At 35.6% G+C, this 19,936-nt stretch overlaps 3 protein-coding genes across 7 annotated transcripts; 2 read left to right on the top strand and 1 right to left on the bottom strand.

Moving 5' to 3' along the window:
- Nucleotides 1–333: 333 nt before the first annotated feature.
- Rpi1 (RNA polymerase I subunit RpI1) lies at nucleotides 334–5,864 on the top strand. The gene is made up of 5 exons (XM_076393050.1): nucleotides 334–517; nucleotides 653–5,001; nucleotides 5,089–5,244; nucleotides 5,324–5,627; nucleotides 5,720–5,864. Exons 1-5 carry the CDS (start codon nucleotides 334–336, stop codon nucleotides 5,851–5,853), a joined length of 5,127 nt encoding a protein of 1,708 aa, XP_076249165.1. The 3' UTR covers nucleotides 5,854–5,864.
- Nucleotides 5,865–5,996: 132 nt separating this feature from the next.
- On the bottom strand, nucleotides 5,997–7,839 carry LOC143188663 (thioredoxin-2). The gene is made up of 4 exons (XM_076393051.1): nucleotides 7,681–7,839; nucleotides 6,562–6,678; nucleotides 6,371–6,484; nucleotides 5,997–6,293 (listed from the first exon to the last, which is right to left on the bottom strand). Exons 1-4 carry the CDS (start codon nucleotides 7,702–7,704, stop codon nucleotides 6,231–6,233), a joined length of 318 nt encoding a protein of 105 aa, XP_076249166.1. The 5' UTR covers nucleotides 7,705–7,839; the 3' UTR covers nucleotides 5,997–6,230.
- A 3,073-nt stretch (nucleotides 7,840–10,912) lies between these two features.
- Nucleotides 10,913–19,903, top strand: LOC143177024 (amino acid transporter heavy chain SLC3A1). Of its 5 annotated transcripts, none has more exons than XM_076374762.1 (8): nucleotides 10,913–11,203; nucleotides 12,692–12,795; nucleotides 13,979–14,186; nucleotides 14,812–14,948; nucleotides 16,611–16,804; nucleotides 17,145–18,159; nucleotides 18,279–18,547; nucleotides 18,634–19,903. In XM_076374762.1, exons 2-8 carry the CDS (start codon nucleotides 12,694–12,696, stop codon nucleotides 18,857–18,859), a joined length of 2,151 nt encoding a protein of 716 aa, XP_076230877.1. In that variant the 5' UTR covers nucleotides 10,913–11,203; nucleotides 12,692–12,693; the 3' UTR covers nucleotides 18,860–19,903. The 5 variants fall into 5 exon arrangements, with proteins under 5 accessions (XP_076230877.1, XP_076230879.1, XP_076230880.1 ...); XM_076374764.1 differs by having other exon boundaries at nucleotides 10,914–11,203; nucleotides 16,623–16,804; XM_076374763.1 differs by lacking the exon at nucleotides 10,913–11,203 and adding an exon at nucleotides 12,152–12,464.
- The last annotated feature ends 33 nt before the right edge of the window (nucleotides 19,904–19,936 follow it).

The following is a 19,936-nucleotide window of genomic DNA, read 5'->3' as shown; positions in this document are numbered from 1 at the left end:
ATGTACATACTTGTATATGAATGTGTGTATTTAAAATGTGTGATGCCATGTGGCGGAAACTTTATAACCTAAAACTTTTGTGATCGATCAGAGATATTTATTTTCAAAATGTAAAACTATATTGATATAATTGATGAAGAATAATTGTTTTATATAATTCGTGACGTTAGTTTTCTTACAGAAATTTTATTACGAAGGTATAGTCACGTTTGTTTTCTTACTACAGTAAAAAATTGTTTTACATTTCTTTGAATAATCTATTTGATTTTTTAGACACAGAAAGAAATAGAAATAGAATAGAATAGAAACAAGAAATAAGATACAGATTTCAAAATGGTGCAAAATAAATATCGTTTTCCAAGATTAACTCCAAAACATTTGGATCCAAAATGCTTAATGTTTTCTATGTTTACTGCAAATGATATAAGAAATTTAAGTGTTAATAAAATAAGAACACCATTGTCATTTAATATACTGGGACATCCATTGAAAGGAGGATTATATGATCCATCTTTAGGTAAAGTAATAAAACATTATAAGTTATTGCAAATATTGTTATTTGTAATATAATACTTTTTAATTTTTTATTATGTTTAAAAATAGATGGTATTTTAAATAGATAAATTATTAAAACGTACTGTTCATAATATAGGTCCCCTCTTAGAGAGTTCAGATCCTTGTGGAACATGCGGTTGTAATGTATTCAAATGTCCAGGCCACTTTGGACATATAGAATTACCTATGCCAATTGTAAATCCATTATTTCATAAAGGATTATGTATGCTGATTAAATTAACATGCTTAAAATGTTTTACTCTACAAATTCCTGCATATGTAAAACTACTTTTATCTGCCAAACTAAAGTTACTGAAGCAAGGATATCTCAGTGACCTTGAGGGCTTAGAAGAAGAGGTAATGACTGTTGTTGCCGGTGCTAGTAATCCTTATGACATTGATACACAGTATATTCAAGATATTATTGAAAATTATACAGAAAATCTTATAAATCGATCAAGATTTAATCAGTCTATTGTACAATATGATGAATATGAATTTAATACAAAAAATATTAATATGCAGTGGCATTTATACGTTGAAAATGTCCTCAAACAATATACAACAGCTAAAATTTGTGTGCATTGTCAAGAACCAATACCAAAAATCACAACATTAAAAAATAAACTTATGACAACCAAAGTGTTTGGGGCTGCTGCTGAGAATGCAACTTCGCGTGGAGTAATTCATAAATTAGAAACAGTCATGATTATGCCAGATCAGTCTAAGGAATATCTAAGAAAACTCTGGGAAAATGAAAAAGATTTTCTTAAAGTTATTATTCCATGCTTTGGAATGGTAGATATTGAATATCCAACTGATATATTTTTCTTTGAAGTGATACCAGTTTTACCACCAATAGTCAGACCAGTAAACTTTGTCAATGGTCAGATGATAGAACACCCACAGACCCAAGTTTATAAAAGCATTATTCAAGACTGTCTTGTTCTTAGAAATATCATTCAAACAATTCAAGATGGAGATACGAATCAATTACCAGAGGAAGGGAAGCTTGTTTTTGAGCAAGTGAAAGGTAATACAGCAATTGAAAAATTACACAATGCCTGGCAAAGCTTACAAATAAATGTAGATCATTTAATGGATCGTGACATGAATAAAACAGCGGATTCCGCAAATTGTCAAGGCCTAAAACAAATTATAGAAAAGAAAGAAGGAATTATTAGAATGCATATGATGGGTAAAAGAGTGAATTTCGCTGCTCGCTCTGTTATAACACCTGATCCTAATTTAAATATAGATGAAATTGGTATTCCTGAAGCTTTTGCATTAAAATTGACATATCCAACACCTGTTACACCTTGGAATGTTGTACAATTACGCCAGCTAGTTTTAAATGGCCCTGATGTTCACCCTGGTGCAGTGTTAGTTGAAAATGAGGATGGAAGCATACAACGTATCTCAACTGACAACCCTATTCAAAGAGAAGCTATCGCGAAACGTCTCTTAACAACAAGTGATAAAGCAAATAAGTTTTTCAAAGGTATTAAAATTATACATAGACATTTGCAAAATGGAGACGTTTTGTTACTAAACCGACAACCAACTTTACATAAACCTAGTATAATGGCCCATAAAGCTCGTATTTTAAAAGGAGAAAAAACCTTACGTCTTCACTATGCTAATTGCAAAGCTTATAACGCAGATTTTGACGGGGACGAAATGAATGCACATTATCCACAAAATGAACTTGCCAGAAGTGAAGGATATAACATAGCTCATGTATCTAATCAGTACCTTGTACCCAAAGACGGTACTCCATTAAGTGGTCTTATTCAAGATCACATGGTCTCTGGTGTTCGTTTAACAGTAAGAGGAACCTTTTTCTCACGAGAAGATTACATGCAATTAGTCTATGCTGCTCTATCCACAGTACAAAATAATATAATTCTTCTTCCACCTACTATTATAAAACCAAAACCGTTGTGGTCCGGTAAACAAATTGTGTCTACTGTCATTATTAATATTATTCCACCTAATCAAGCGCGTATTAACTTAACTGCTAATGCTAAGATCAATGCAAAAGAGTGGCAAGTTGCAAAACCACGTCGCTGGAAATGCGGCACTGAATTCTCCAATCCTAAAACGATGTCAGAAGCTGAAGTTATCATTCGAAATGGAGAACTATTATGTGGAGTACTTGATAAAACACACTATGGTGCCACCCCATTCGGTTTTGTACACTGTGTCTTTGAACTCTATGGCGGATCATGTTCTACAAAACTGCTAAGTGCTTTCGGTAAACTATTTCAAGCATTTTTACAGAGGAGCGGTTTTACACTTGGCGTTGAAGATATCTTATTATTAAAAAAGGCAGACACGAAACGTAAAGAAATCATTTCGAATTGTAGAAACATTGGAGAAGAAATTCAAAAATCTATATTAGAATTACCAAATGACACACCTATGGATGTAGTTACAGCTAAAATGGAAGAATCTTATTGGAGCAATCCTAAATTTCGCGCACAAGTTGATCGAAAGTATAAAAGCGCGTTAGACGTTTATACTAATGACATAAATAAGACATGTTTGCCAGTTGGTCTTTTAAAAAAGTTCCCAGATAATAATTTGCAATTAATGGTTCAATCTGGTGCAAAAGGTTCTACTGTAAATACTATGCAAATATCTTGTTTGCTTGGACAGATTGAGTTAGAAGGAAAAAGACCACCCCTAATGATCAGCGGTAAAAGTCTTCCAAGTTTTCCTGCATACGATCCAACCCCGAGGGCTGGCGGTTTCATCGATGGTCGGTTCATGACAGGAATTAAGCCTCAAGAATTTTTCTTTCACTGTATGGCTGGTCGTGAGGGTCTTATCGATACGGCTGTGAAAACTAGTAGATCAGGATATTTGCAGCGATGTCTTATCAAACATCTTGAAGGATTAGTTATAAATTATGATTCAACAGTCCGGGATTCGGATGGTAGTCTAGTACAAATTTATTATGGGGAAGATGGTCTTGACATACCAGGTTCAAGATTTTTAAGGAAAGAACAGATGGGTTTCTTAATAGATAATAGAAACGCTATTGCTAATGAAGAATTAATAAGGAACCTGAAAGAGGATTCAGATACAGAACAAATCTTGAAATTGGCAAAAAAAATAAAGAAATGGATAAGCAAAAACGGAAGTGCGTTGCAAAAAAGACGAATCAGTCCATTTACAAAATTTTCCACGGGGAATATGAATATAAAGAGTTCAAAATATAAAGAAATTGATGAAAACAGTGGAAGAAGTAAAGCTGCACTGTCCCTCATGAGAAAATGGATAAGAACTGCAGAAGAAGATAGGAAACCTATTTATGCTCAATGTACTAGATGCCCTGACCCAGTAACGTCACAATACAGACAAGACATAGATTTCGGCGTACTCCCTGAACGATTAGAAGATTTAGTAGATAACTATATGAATAGTGAACACAGAGATTTATCAATAAGAAAGAGCGATTTAAGAGATCTTATGTCAATAAAACTCATGAGGACTGTCTGTCCACCTGGTGAACCTGTGGGTTTATTAGCAGCTCAATCAATAGGAGAACCATCAACTCAAATGACTTTAAACACTTTCCACTTTGCTGGTCGTGGAGAGATGAACGTTACTTTGGGTATACCCAGATTGCGTGAAATATTAATGATGGCATCAAAAAATATTAAAACACCTAGTATGGAAATACCGTTTAGGACAGATTTGAAAAATGTGACAAAACAATCAAACAAATTAAAATTAAAATTAACAAAATGTATTTTTTCAAATGTTTTGCACAATATTGATATAAGCAGAAAAATGGAACAGATACCATATAGACAATTGGTATATACAATGACAATTAATTATCTTCCACATAAATCTTACAAAGGAGAATTTCGTGTTCAGCCACATGAAATATTAAAGAAAACAGAAGAAATATTTTTCAAAGAATTGTTTAAAGAAATTAAAAAAGTTGCTAAAGTAACAGGTGCGTTGTTACATGTTGAAGAAGAAAAGAAATCTACATACGAAGATGATGCTTTATTAGATCAAGGTGAACCTGATGAAGGAACAGGATCTGCCTTCAAACCACGCACAAGTTTAGGAGAAATGCACGAATCTTCGGATGAAGAAGAAGCAGCAGAGGATGCAGATGCAACTGTGGCACGAACGATTTCTCGTCACAAAGAAAATCAAGAATACGAAGATCCAGAAGAAGAAGAAATGGATGACGTAAATGAAAAGGAAGACGATGTTTTAGAAAATGAGAATGATAATTTAAATAATAGAACAGAACAAGAGGAAGACGAAGAAGATGACATAAATGGTGGAGGATTACGACATCGTGCAACTGAACTATATAATACGCAAAGAAAGAGAGACATTGTAAGCATGTATACTAATGCATTAGAATATGATTACGATGAAAATAAATATTCTTGGTGCAAGTTAACATTTTGGGTAAGTATAAGATATTGAAAGAATCTTATTTTAAAATGACTCTGACTGGTTCTGATATGATATAAATATATTTACTTCGCTTTTCAGTTACCTCTTAGAATGATAAAATTAGATTTACCAACAATAATTAGAAACGTGGCAAATAGAGTAGTTTTATCAGAAGTTCCATACATAAAACGTGCATTTACGTTTCAAAATAATGATGGAGAGACTATCCTTAAAACTGATGGCATCAACATAATAGTAAGAGTTTAATACTAATTGTAGTGTTATGTAACATTTTGTTCGCAATTTTTACTAATCATGTTTCTTTTTCTTACAGGAAATGTTTAAACATGACAAATTATTAAATTTGAATAAGTTGTATTCTAACGATATTTATGGTATTTCGCAAACGTATGGCATTGAAGCTGCCAATAGAGTTATTACAAAAGAAGTAAGAGATGTATTCAAAATGTATGGCATTACTGTTGATTCCCGTCATTTATCTCTGATTGCGGATTATATGACCTTCGATGGCACGTTTCAACCACTTAGTCGTAAAGGAATGGAAGATTCGGCTTCTCCTTTGCAGCAAATGAGTTTTGAAAGTTCCCTCAATTTCTTAAAAAATGCCACATTGCAAGGTAAAAAAAAAAGTGAAACGTTAATTTAGATATTTTATGAGAAAATTAGCTGTTATTATGTTTATCCTCCAACATGCATATATATTTTTCAGGGAAACGAGATAACTTGGTGTCTCCTTCTAGTCGATTGATGTTGGGTCAGCCTTGTAAATCTGGTACTGGAGCATGTTCACTGTTAGTGAAAATACAAAAACAACCAGAGACTGCTCTATCTATAGGAGCATAATTGTAAAAATATTAAATATCTTCAGTGGTACTGTTTTATATTGAAAATAACATAATAATTACATACAATCTTGTAAATAAATTCCAATTTTTTTATCACAAATTCTGATGGTCTAATTTTTTCACTACTAAAAGATAATAAAATGGGAGTAATTATATTGTATTCTGTTATAAGCGGATTACATTTTATTTTGCAACAAAATGCGTATAATAAAACTGACAATGCATTATCAAAAAATTTCTATTTTCTTAATATTTTACTTGTGAATAAAGCATAACTCCATTTTTAATGATTACCAAGCTATTACAGCTTCTGTCAATTAGTACCAATTAATAAACAATTTGCTTATAAAATACTTTCATTACTCATATAATTATTTACTTGTTCCTTAGAATTGTGCTCGTAAGTTTTTCGTAATTAGCACCAGAGAAAGTTTCCAACTGAAATAGATTTAAATTATTACTTATTCACCATGTTTTTTAATTTAAAGTATACATTAACTTAAGATAATACATACCACTTTACCGCCTTTGATAAATACAAAGGTAGGCATACTTGTGATTTCATATTCAGCCGCAATATCTTCACATTCATCTATATCAACCTTCAGAAACACAACATCTGGCATTGACTGTTAAAGTAAAACATATTATTTAGTAATACATAATGTACAATACAAATCAAACTGTACAAGGTAAATAATCTAACCTTTGCCAGTTCTTCTATTTTGGGTCCAATCATCTTGCAAGGACCGCACCATGTGGCAAAGAAATCAATTACAACTAAATCGTTTCCTGCCTTCTCAAGCGTACTCTTCAAGTCATCCTGTGAATATAATTATGATAAATGTTACTTTGCATATTTTAAATAATTCCATAACATTTTACAACATAGTACATAATTTTAAAATTATATAAATGTGCTACTAACACATTTATAGTATTTTAAGTACTGTATCATACTAATCTGTTTGATAACCACAAGAGGTGGTTAACTGTGATAAGAGATATACAGAGAGTGACTGAATAATAGAGAATGAAGCTATATATTAAACATATATTTAGAATCAGAAGATATGACTGAATAAATACAAAATATATAAAAATTCATTTTCTAAAAAAGTGACTCATCAAAATTACTATTTGCCACATAATATTGAGTACTATTCCAAAGTTGCTCAGTTCATAGCAAACACTATTTTTATAATAATTTAAAAACTTATCGTGCAAAAATCTTTAGTATATAATATTGTATTCAATAATCGATCTGCTAAACGGGTCACTGTTGATTTGAATCATGAGTACTCCCGGTTAAACGCATTCATTCTAAAAACATGCACGAATCACATGCTCGTCGGACGTAGCAAATTATTCCAATACTACGAACTGCATTTACGTGTATCCACTAATTGGAATTGTTTATGGTTGACGTAATGCTACTTTAACGCCACATTCAAAAATGATTATATATTACATATGTTTCTCGTGGCGTTACTGCGCAAAGTGGAGCCGGTACAACTTGCTACGCTATTCGCATGTTGAGAATTACTTAACGCACGTTCCAAAATAAGCTAACGCGATATATGAGGAAAGTTCCTCGGCTTGAACCGACCAAACTAGAATCGATTCTTTCAAGGCTAACCGGTTTCCCAGAAAGCATGATATAATCTAGCAGAGTCACACTGTAATCGAACAACGATTTCGATTTATTTTCCCAAGATAATTAGCGCACGGTCGTGACGCGTAACTGCTGTAATGGATTTCTGACAAGTCTTCATAGGTACATGCAACAGAAATGTACAATGCAACGATAATTCGAACTACTCACAAAATTCTTAATCTCGACAACCATTTTTATTCCTTGTAGGAAATACGTTCGTCTAAGCACGAGCACGAATAACGGTGAACTGATCGTTCGAATACTTCGTTAGCGACTGAGCGCTGTAGTTGGCTGTGTCGAGGCGAGTGAATCCTCGGTAGTTCCGTTCTATTCTTCCTCTTGCTTGCTCCCACACTCCCATACACATCTCTTCTCCCTCTTTCGTGTTCGCGCGCTTTCTCTTTCTATCCAACATCGATGTCTTAAGGCATCGCACTCAACGCAGAGCATACTGTATTAAGACGAGTTGTGCGCTTGTGCGCTATTTGTATTTCGATAATAATGTCAGATAGTACCTGGTAATAGCGTAACAAAAGAACTGTCGAAGATTCACGAACGTCTCCGAATGTCTTAGATGAGAATATCGGAGACTTCGATTCGGAGATGTACACTGCCCACTGATTCAATGTTACGAAAGTGTGTGCACACTATGATGAAAGGAATTCTATGAATCAGATGGAATGAATTGAATGAAGGAAAATTTCCGTCATTCCTTCTTTCCTTCCTTCGCAATATTTGAAGAATTTTCCTTCTTTCACGATACTTTTCTCCGTCAATTGTAAAATATTTTGTAAATCTTATATACGCGCAATCGAAAAGTAGGGTGGTACTACTTTACAAATGCATCGCCAATTTAACCAATTGTGCGAAACAGAAGCGCATGGGATCAATCGGAGATATCCGACTTATCCTATTGGTTAGAGTATTTAGAGTTTAGAATACAGAATTTCGAGTTACGGTATATTTCTTGGTTGAATGTAACAAGGATTTTAGTTACTTTTCTTGGAAATATAGTTATTCACCTTTGAAATGTTTCAAAGCATATGTACTAATTTTATGGAATCGAGGTTAGAAAGAAAGCGATGAAAATCTAAGTACATTTCTGTGTAAAATAAAAATCTATGTACTGATTACGTGAATATATATACGTGTTCCTGTTTTCAAAACCTTTTACGATCTGTTTCGTGCACGAACAACCTTGACATCAAAATGGAATATGCGTGTGCAATGCAGTAGTAGGAGAAATTGATCAATATAATAAAGACAGTTTTTGTAGTATTCTCTTAAAGTAAAACATCCATGTGAATATATTATATACACATTTTAAAAAACTCTTTCCCCTTGTGTAATCTCCAAAATTTGTTTGCTACATCAAGAGATATGTCTGAATGATAGGAATACATGAATTTTATCTAAACAGCTATTCTTGGAAGTGAAATAACCGTACGGATAGTGTAAATCCTATGACACAAAATTCAATTGAATTAGTGACCGAAGAAGCTGATTTCATTTATAAAATTAATAATGCCATAACATTTTCCTGCTGGTTAGTAACGTCTTCGAGTGACTTGCAAAAGGCATTTATGATATCCTTATCGACACGTAATCATATTTACACATGATAATATTAAAAACTACATTTGTTCTATTACACTTATATAAATAAAATATTTTACAAATTATCTATGTTTTCTGGTTTATGATTTTGTAAAATATTTTTATATTAAAACTATTACAACAGTGAGTTATTACAAAAAGGATCAATTGACCATAATTCAATAAATCATTCCCCTAACCATTGCAAATCAAACTGTTCGTATATTATACATATTCTTTAAGACTCCCATAGACTAACACGAATTTTCTGCAATGTCTGCGAATTTTTCGTGGCATTCTCTTCGCGCCAATATTAATTTATATGTCTCTTTTTTATTCGCTGCGAATCGTTGCTGCTGCGGAAAATTCACGTTGGTCTGTTACGAGCCTTTATTTTGCACGCTTTGTTGCCATTCGTAGAAACCACATCATCCATTATGTAGCAAAATAGTTTATATTGATTCATGCCGATCGATAGTTTTAAAACGAATGTATGAAGCCATACACCAGTTGTGAAATGTATTTTATTTAAAAATACTGTATATTTTTTCATATAAGTACTATACATTTTAAAATATTATTACTTATTTAGTACTTATTTAGTTAGTAAAAGTTTCGTGAATAATAATCTCAGAAAAGTTCAACAATAAAACCAAATCATAATTAAAGAAGATAAGCGATAATGTAATACTTATCTGGTTATTATTCATTACATATGCTGAATTAAATCTTTTTGTATTGATTAAACTTATTTACGATCCAATACTGAAGAAAATCTAGTAAACTTAGAGTATGTGTTCTACGAGCATCTACAAAAATAATTTTACTAAATAAATCCTACAATATTAACATTGTAGTAGTATACATTTTTTAAAATTTGTGATAAATAATATCGTGTACAAGTACAAATTTAGCTGTAGTGTTCCAAATATATTTGTTTCAAAGTAATATTTGTTTATATATATTTATTACATATATTTATGTTTTATTTCTATCATTTTCGTGTCACGTTCCACATTACCGATTCAGTCCGAAATAAGATTAAAGCGCTATGAGTGGTAGAAATTAAAATTAAATGGGATCAGTCTTATCGTTATAATTTCAATAAATTACTTATATGTATTCTCATATTCACAAACTTTTACTAAAAAAACATTAAATTTTGTGTTTGGTTCCCCTATAGTTCGGTCGATAACATCAAATGCGACTCGCTGTTTACTCAAAGACAGTCGGTAAGTTTCCAACAAATCCAGCAAACACCTGCGAAAACGTGGTAACATAACAAAAGGGGTTGAACGCTCAATTACTTTATTTTCCCACGATCGACTAAATATTGACCCCAGAACTAATCACACATAATATCAATACCAATCACACACAAATTGGACTTAGTTTCACCGATAAAAAAACTAATGAGAAACATTCAAAGCATACTCTCTCCTCACATCGCCACATAGTTTCCCACATCAACAGTCATCGATTACAATTCTCAAAGAACCCTCGAAGCAATAACATTTCAACAATGGTGTTCGATCGATACCCCAGCGTGTCTGAAACGATTCCCATTACATCGTCAATAATTGTTATTAACGACAATAGAAGCGTAGTTCCAGGAAGCCCGAGCAGCCCGAGGTTATCGAGCCTTTCAATCGTCCCAGTCAATCCGATGATCGCACAAGCCTGTCGGCAAAGCGCGCAGACTCGTCGGGGATGCAAGCGTCTCGGTCGGAAGCGAAACGCGACGAGACGCGACGAAACTAAACGAAACGTAACGGCGTTGCTAAATATAATACGCAAAGGCACGCGATTCCCTTACGGCCGAGGGCAGCGCGACGGTCATCAACATCACGAAACCACGAACGTCGTCCTCGGTAGTGATCTTGTTGTCGTCTGATCTGATCGTTTCTCGCGCAGAAGCCGGGACAAGCAGAAGGCGAACGAACAGGAAGTGTCGGAAGACTCGGTGGAGGCAACCGGTCCGAACCAGAAAATTTCGGAAATCTCTTCCGCGACGCTTTCGGTGCGAACGAGAGTCATCCGTATGCGTCTCTCATGACTCGCCGATGTCGTCACGTGGCTGCCGGCTGAATTACAGGTGAGCCATTATTTCGATCGAAATGACGACTTTTGACTCATGACAGATGATGGAACGTGTCGTCGCGGCGGTTGTGAACTGTCTGGTAGCCAAGATCGATGATCGGAGCTGAGCACCCTGTTTTGAGAATTGCGCAAGAGGTTATACTCTTTTTGTATTACTAACCAGCGAGGGACAGGAAGGACGAATGTGTTAACATACTTTTATTTCCACGTGTCGCTGTTCGTGATCATGGTATCGATTGTATGGTAGTAGATAGTGGCTATGGGTATTATAGAGGGGAAGTAGGTTGCTCGTTTTCAACAGCTGTTCGCGAAGAGTTGTGTGCTCGAAAGTCTCTTGTGTATATACTCTTCTCGTGACTCGCAATTTATCAGAGACTGAAATTAGTACATATGCTTATTGTTAGAAACGTAGAGGTATAGATGTTCAGTTATAATCGATTCGGATCTCACGCTTAATTGCCGCGCAGTTCCCTGATGAAATTCGATTGGTTCATTGGTTCACTTCCAATTGTTTCCTCGTAGGTATTAACGAACCCCCTGTATTACACATCGGCTTACCATCATTAGAAGTTTCAATCTCGAGCTGCACTGTATCTGCTAAGATTATAACGTATTTCAATTGAATTCGTCCAGTTTCTAAATATAAGCATTCCCTGTCGACTTTGAATAATAGATTATAAATGATTACGCGCACATGTAGGTACTTAACTGGCCAGAGTTAAGTACACAAACCCGATACGAGATTTTTGCACTGTAAACTAACCTGAATTGTAAATCATTGGCTTGTAGCAGCGCAGCATGACGTAACAACGCACTGTTTTGTCGAGGGCTCGAGTGGGAAACAATGGTAGAAAGCTGGGCATTATTTGGACAGCCCTTTTCATAGGTGCCGTTTAATGGATTAGGGGAGAAAATCGTGACGCGCCTATAGCGTTCGTTCACAGAATTCGTCGATCAATAGCCGGCTACGCTGTTGGTCTGAGATGCACAGTTCATAAATATGACGACTGCGGGGATTGCATTTCGAGCGCGCTCCGACTTGTATTATACGCCATAGGTAGATGTGTGCGTGACGCGCTCGAGTAACCATAGATCGGATTTCATCGCAAAACTACTGACAACCTGTTCTACGTGCGCGATTTATTGACGAAAATAAAAATGCCACGTTCATGGCTGACCACCTTATATAACTAAGTGCCGGTACCCGCGCAGTTTCCTTGGAAAAAATTTTTGTGTTGGATGAGACTGTGACGACGGTATGAGATTTATTAAAAGTATTATTAATATATGAGCGCTTATTAAGTGTTCTGGTGATTTTGGTGAAATTGGGAACTAGAAATCGTGAAATGGAAGCGAAGCATGTGTCGGTTCCTTGCCACGCCTTAACCACGCTTTGGGTGGTACATGTCATGCGCGATAATTTGCGCGCTTAAGAATAATTAACGAGGAAAATTCGATTGCATTTTGTACGTTTGTTTGACAGAAATGAATATCCAGAAGCCCGAGGGTCTCTTGTCGGTGGTTTTGCCTACTGAACTTACGTCTTCGCCCAGTTCACGGCAGCTGATTATAAATCAGGACCAACAGGTGTGTTCGACAAGAATAACGTACCTTTTGTCTTCCGCTCTTCCCGTTCTTTTGTTTCTTGACACGCTGGACGTCGCACGATAACGCTTTAAGAAAACTACTTTTAAGATTCCTGCATTTAATGGCTACAGCTTCTTATACTGGTTTTCTGTGACAGGTTTCTGCTAATTTTTATGGTTAAAAGTTTTGTTAATTTTGTAATCTGGTAAGTGAGTAAGTCAGGTCGCGAGACGTTCGAAAATTGCTATATTCTATAATTGTATATTAAGTAAAATAAATTCCTTAAGAAATGAAATGAGTAAATGTAACAAATAAAGCAGACAAATTTAAAAGAATACATAGAAAGACGTTGAAAATTCGTAAATTGAATATTTGAATATTCGAAAATTTGTAGAGTTGGGAATTTGAAAATTTAAAAGTTTGAAAATTTGAATTTGATTTTACTATGCTAAGAGTTAAATGGTAGGTGAAATACAATTTTCCGTAATATTCCAGATTAGTGACCTTTCCTAATTTTTGTCATTTCACTCCATTTTTTGTAGGAGTTTTATTTCGTCACTGAAATAAAAAATCAATTAGGGAGCTCAAAAAAAAAAACTATATTTAGTCTCCTTGAAATTAAATGAAATGGTTAACTTGAGTGATCTTTGTGGGATGTTTGGTGAGTTAACACTAGGTTAACAATAACAGTTAACACAAGATTATGTGTGGGAGACATGAGGTATTTGTAACGTTTTTTAAATAAAATAACAGAGTATATTAATTTTCCTAGTTTCCTCGATTCATTTCTTGTTTTAATGATAAAATAAATCTTTTAAAATAAAAGTTGAAGGAAAATCGCAAAAATTAGGAAAAGTCACTAAACTGCAGAATTACCCAATTTTCATACAATAAAAGTAAATTTTCAAAATTAAAGAGAAATTACCTACTTTTAAATGGAGAACGTGTTGAAAATTCGCGCGAAGGAATAAGAGTTAAACCGTTAAGTTTGAGTGAGTGTAGAACTTTATTCGCCATGGCGTCATCAATTTTGTTTGTCAGACTATAAATGCTCTATCTCTGGCGCTCTAATCTTTATTTACCTTCTCTTCTTTGCTTTCATAACGCCATTTGCGTTATGAGTCTGTGCTGTTGCGATTCAATTGACTAAAGTGGTTCAAATATCCGGGTGTTCGTTTAATAGGATGAAGAAGCATCGGATTGTCCACTTTTGACACCTAGTCCGCCGATCAACAGAACAGATAATGCGCTGGAATCTGGCGCGATTTTCGTTTCCTTGGAAGGGAATCCTGTGGAAACGATTCCGCCACCAATACTCGAGAACATTAACAAAGAGGATGGACTCGAGTTCATGAATATTGTGAACAGTTCGAGTAAAGTTTTAAATGATGGTAGGTATCCACCTGTAGACATAATAAGCTTTATCCATAATTGAAGGGGTAATAAAGCTATGCGAGATGAACGTGCGTGCTTCTATTTTTTACTACTGTGCGTCGATATTTCACCCCTTTGGTAATTCTATCGAGGTATTTCTGTCGTTAAAGTTTTACTGCTTCCCAGCATGATAAGAAATGCTTAAAATCAAAAATGAGTAAATTGAGTATATTGCCTCACAATTTACCTTCTTCTCAAGTCACGAATCGATAAAGCTTTTTAAAGGTCTGCTATTAAACAACACGCATCGCGTGGTGGTTCTCATCTCGCAGGGGACTTGCGTAATATTTTCAGCATCGCATGGCTCTTGGAGCCATGCTAAAACGCCTTAATAGGATCCAGTTTCAATTCGAGCGACGAATTAATCTTAACGAAGCAACCAAGGATTGCTTCGGTCGTTGAATCTCGTCCGCGTGTTCCAAGTTGACAATGGAACAGTTGATAGTCTCTTTTTTCGCGTACCACGATCGTCTTTGAACTACGTGGACGTTACGAAACTGCACGTAGCTTTATTATCGGTTCGTGATCCAAGACGGTCGAAAGACACGCGATCCCAGTCATTCACTGCTACTATTGTTGTAGAACCGAGCTCCCGTGACCCGATGGTAGAATCGACTAGCAGTGGCAGTAGCAGTGATACGAATGGACCCGTCTGCGCGCAACTGTTGACGCAGTTGAACACTGCCTATCAACATCTAGCTCCTGATGCTCAGGCATTGGTAAGCATACAATATTTGCCACTGTTCATAGATAGAACGATGCTCCCTTGCGTCTGACACTGGATAGCACCTGACAAGACAAAAATGTCATTAGTTTTATAGAAAAATGGTAACTTATGTAGGATACCATGAGTACCTTTTTCTTTATGTTTTATTATTTGATACGTCGAGTTATTGTGTGTCGTTTTTGCACTCTTTAACTTTTGTGGTGTCTTTAACTTTCTTTATTCGATAACTCGCTTTTGTTTTGTATTAAGTAATTTGATTTGAGTTAACGTGAAGGAGAATGGGAAAGATAAACTAACGAAAGTTTTAGTAATTTACTAAATTTCATTGCATACACTGTTGGTCACTATTTGTTGTCACTTATAAATAATGCTCTCTGTAACAAAATTTACTGATTTTTATTCTGCGATACGTATGTAATAGACTGGGGTTGTTCGCTTCTAGACTTTTGTTTTGGCCACGGCCGATCACCTGTTCTACCTTTGATCTAAATGTGTCAAGTCCAATTGTATCTGCGCGTCTCGTACTTTTATTTTTGATGCGGCACGACAATATGTGTAGATTCTCCTTACGTCAATGTCAATTAATGTCTCATATAATTCTGGCTATATAAAATCTATGGCTGTGTTCATGCTATAGCGTCGTAAGGAAATCTTATTTACTAGAAATAAAGAAATTAATATGTAATATTTTTTTAATTCGTATACAATCTGACTTAATTTTTAATTGTTAAGAAATAGTTTTCAAAAATAAAAATGATTCAAGCAGGGCCAAAAAGAGGATGACAATGAAACTTGTTATCATATCCATTGTGTTAGCGCAAAACGTCATTCACAATGATTCACGTGTCTGTAGACGCGGTGATAATAAAACCGAAGAAGTTTATTCTGGCTGCTGCTGTCTCTCAGTGATTAACAACTTTATATTTCCATTTTCAAAATCCACAGTTCGATTTTCAACGGCTATATTCAGTACATTATAATCAGCTTGGCACAAACGAGGAATACTTTGCCAAACGTTACATACCATTGTTGCAATAACAGTAGAGAGACATTAGTGTTGTACATTCAATGATCATGCGAAAGATAAATGGTAACAGTATTGCTTTTACGGTGGCTGTTGATAGAAGCATCTGCATTTTTAGTTGAAGCCACAGGTTTATATTGCTTTTGAAATATATTTCAATTCTGCGATCATTTCACCATTGGATGAATGTGATATAAAATAGGCTATTGAGGCCATTAAGCGTCATCATAATATAGTTTCAGGCGTAACGCTTTATGAACTTTTTGGCATGCATATGTCTTCGTAAATTTCATGTTATGAAAATAAAATATGTAGAATAATGTTTCCTAAATACATCGAAATATTTTTAATTATGGGTTGATACTTTTAGAGTTTCAGGAATGTTTTTCGTATATCTTAATTAAAAAAAATAAGTGAAGTACATTCACAGGCACACATTCACGATTAAGATGTTCTTAGATTGTTATCATGCAACACAGTGGCTTCACATTCTGTGTTTAAATATTCGGGAACTCATGGAACATCACTTTCATGATGGAAAATCTATGGCCACCATCATCTATGTGTATATGTTCACTAATCCGCTTGTGCTTGCTAACATCTTTATGAACACACACTGTAACTGTTTAGTTTTACAATCAGGAGAACGGAGGGAAGCCCCCACTGGTTGGCATCCAATTGGTGGTGCCAAAGCCCCCGAAGGATTATCGTTTCATGAAATGGAATTGGCCGCTTATACGAAAAACTTGTTTTTGGTCCTTGATGTCGGTGCTCGCTGGATGCACAGCTTTGGTCATTGGTGTCATCGCCACAATGCCAAGAAAGTAAGTTAAGAGATGGAAGTACAATTGAATTCAAATAAGTAGAGTATTGAGTAGTAATAGTAACCCTTGACTGTGTACATGACTCCCGATACGCTTGGGTGTGCCATATATGGCGCACTGATACGTTCTTAGAGCCAAAAATATGCATGGGACCTGCAGACGTGCAACGTGGATTGCGCAACAGTCATATGCTATTGTATTTTTATGATACAAGATGGCAGTGTTCAAGTTAGTTTTAAAACTGAAAATATTTGTAGTCGACCTATTTCTTAGCACGCTTCTTCTCCAAATGTTTAACAAAATCAATATCTCAGTACTTAAACTTTTTTTTCTCTCATAGGTGCGATCCATCAGTAGAATGGTGGCAAGGCAGCATCTTCTACGAGATATTCCCAGCTTCTTTCCAAGACTCCTTGAAAAACGGTGACGGAATCGGCGACCTCCGAGGCACAACCATGCGCCTGGACTACCTGAAGAAGCTTGGCGTTCGAGGGATTCGTTTGAACTCCGTTTTCCCAGCAGCCCACTATCCCGAATATTATTCGAACATCGACAACCTGACTGATCTCAATAAACAATTAGGGACGCTGCAGGACTTCGCTATTCTCGTGCGCGAAATCCATCGAAGGAACATGAGCTTAATCCTAGATTTACCCCTCTATCCTTTCGTGAAGACGTTATACGACGTAGACGTCTCCTCAGAGAAGCCAAATAAAACTGACAAAGCAGTGCGCGAGAGAAGAGACGTTACTGATGACATGATCCCAGAGAAGGTGGTGCCGACAACACTCTCTGCGTCGCTTCAAGCGATTCGAGAGACACTGTCCTCGATACCACCGCCCCTGGAAACGGCCCAGCAAGAAGCTCTCACATCGAATCGTGTAAATGTAGACACAGATGATGCTGTCACATCGGCGATCAAAATCTGGCTGGAAAGAGGAGTGGACGGTTTCTACTTGAAGGGTCTCGAACACTATGTCGACGAGGGACTCTTTCCAAGCAGGCTTAGATCTTGGAAAGTCCTAATGGGACCTGATAGAATACTCATTTGTCACGTGGACGCTTTAAATGCTGCTAGATCTGCCGCTGCGAAGAACTCCATTCTTAGGTGGATGGATCTCGTAGATGTTACACTACGCGTTGCGAATGGAACCAAAGAAATCAAGAGACAAGTAGAGGAGATCATGGGGGGAGTGCTGTTCGAAAAACCAGGCTATCCTTGGGTACACTGGTCCATAGGAGGAGTAGATTTTAAAAGAGTCGCTTCTATGATTAGCGTGAAGAATGCTACCATAGCTACCTCTCTGTTGGGCATGATGCTGCCTGGAACGCCGAGTATATTTTATGGAGACGAGGTACATACTAATTGAAACATAATTATTAGAATTGAATAGTATAGTCAAAATTGTAGAGTTCCATTTGGAACAGAGATGCAATTGTATTTTCTATATGCTCAAATTCAGTTTATGTTTAGATAGGTATCACGGACTGCGAGTGCGAGGATCACAAGGATCTTGCTCACGTGCATAATTTGGCGCCTATGTACTGGGACAACAGCGACAGTTCCGATTATAAATTTGCATCCATAGGGGTCAGTGGTTGGTTACCAGAAGCTGGTAAACCGTTAGAGACAAGTTTGATTGGTACAATTGCTGAAATGGCCAGTCTTCGATCGAAGACAACCCCGATTTACGTTAAGGCGGTACTCAAGGAGAATGAGGTGCTGGCGAACTGTGATATTAGGTAATCTTTGCTTTGCTTTAGTGAAATGATTAGATGTGTTGCATTAATTGTGTTGTTAATGTACTGATCGTGTTCCTCCTTTGCAGATATGCAAGCGATGAAATAATCGTAATAGAAAGATGGTACCCACGAAGAAATTCATACGTTTTTCTAGCCAACTTAGGTAACAAGACTCAAACCAAAGATTTATCCTTCCTCTACTACGGCGGTCAGGTAGTAGTTGGTCCGTCATATAGACTGAATCAGGACGTTTATTTCAAGGAACTTATTGTGCCTCCTGGCGAGGCGTTCGTTATAAAACTTGATAAATGAAAACTCCTTTGCAAAATCAAAATTTTGTGTGACATTCACTTTTCGTACGATTCAGGTATTAATGTCTTTTATTGACATTTCAAGTATGAATTCGTGATATTTCATTTTTAAGATATAATTGACGCTGCGAATGTTGTACAACGAAGATTTAACGTAGAAGTTCCTATTGTTTGTAAATCAATCATGTAGGAACTGCAACGTTTATGAAAGTTAATGTGAGAGATTGTAAAAAGCTACAACTGAGTTACATGGTTTCACGTAGGCGAGTGAAATGTACTTTTGAGTAAGAAAAAAAAACTGAAAAAAATCAAAAATTTTTTGTAAACAAGGAATCAAATTGTACGTTATAATTTATAGTGTTCACTATTAGTCTTGTTAGTAATACCAAGGAAGCACAATGATTGTTCGCGCATTTCACATTCCAAAACAGGACAAATCATTTCACGTTCGCCTGTGTTCAACTGTTTACAGTAATCCAAGTTTGCGATGCGATATTGCTTCGCTATATTTTGTATTTCTCTGATAGTTTTGATAATAAAACCGAAGACTCTTGCGGTTCTATCGATTATACCCCCGTCACGATGCGAATTCGACTTGAAACATGAAGATATTTTATATTTAAAAAAAAAGTACAAGGAGTTCAACCCTGTTTTTAAATCTCAGATAGATCGATCCAAAGTATATAGATATGGAATATTTTTGTAACGAATTTTATCGCGTGTGATAATTGTCTGCAACGTATAATTCTTTTATAATAATTTTGGTACTAATCGAGGGATATTTTAACGATGCGTGAATTAAATGGTGCTTATATAAGTGAAATATTTTTTTTGTATTTTTATTCAATACCAGGATACGTGTGTGCTCAAACTGGCAGTTCATTTAAAACATAAATATAAATTTATGTTTGTTAAACTCAAAGTATTCCGAAACGACTTCCGAGTATTATGAAAGAGAAATACGATAGTAGATTTTTATTATAACAAAGTTCGATATTGATGTGAATATTATTAATCAGTAATAAACAGAAAACTGTTCTCTCAACATTTTCAGTTCTAGCTTTAAAACTTCCTTGTC

This window comes from Calliopsis andreniformis, chromosome 3, assembly GCF_051401765.1.
Source record: "Calliopsis andreniformis isolate RMS-2024a chromosome 3, iyCalAndr_principal, whole genome shotgun sequence".
NCBI lineage: Eukaryota > Metazoa > Arthropoda > Insecta > Hymenoptera > Andrenidae > Calliopsis > Calliopsis andreniformis.
Note: the sequence above shows the minus strand (reverse complement) of the source record. Positions and strands in the feature narration are given on the sequence as shown.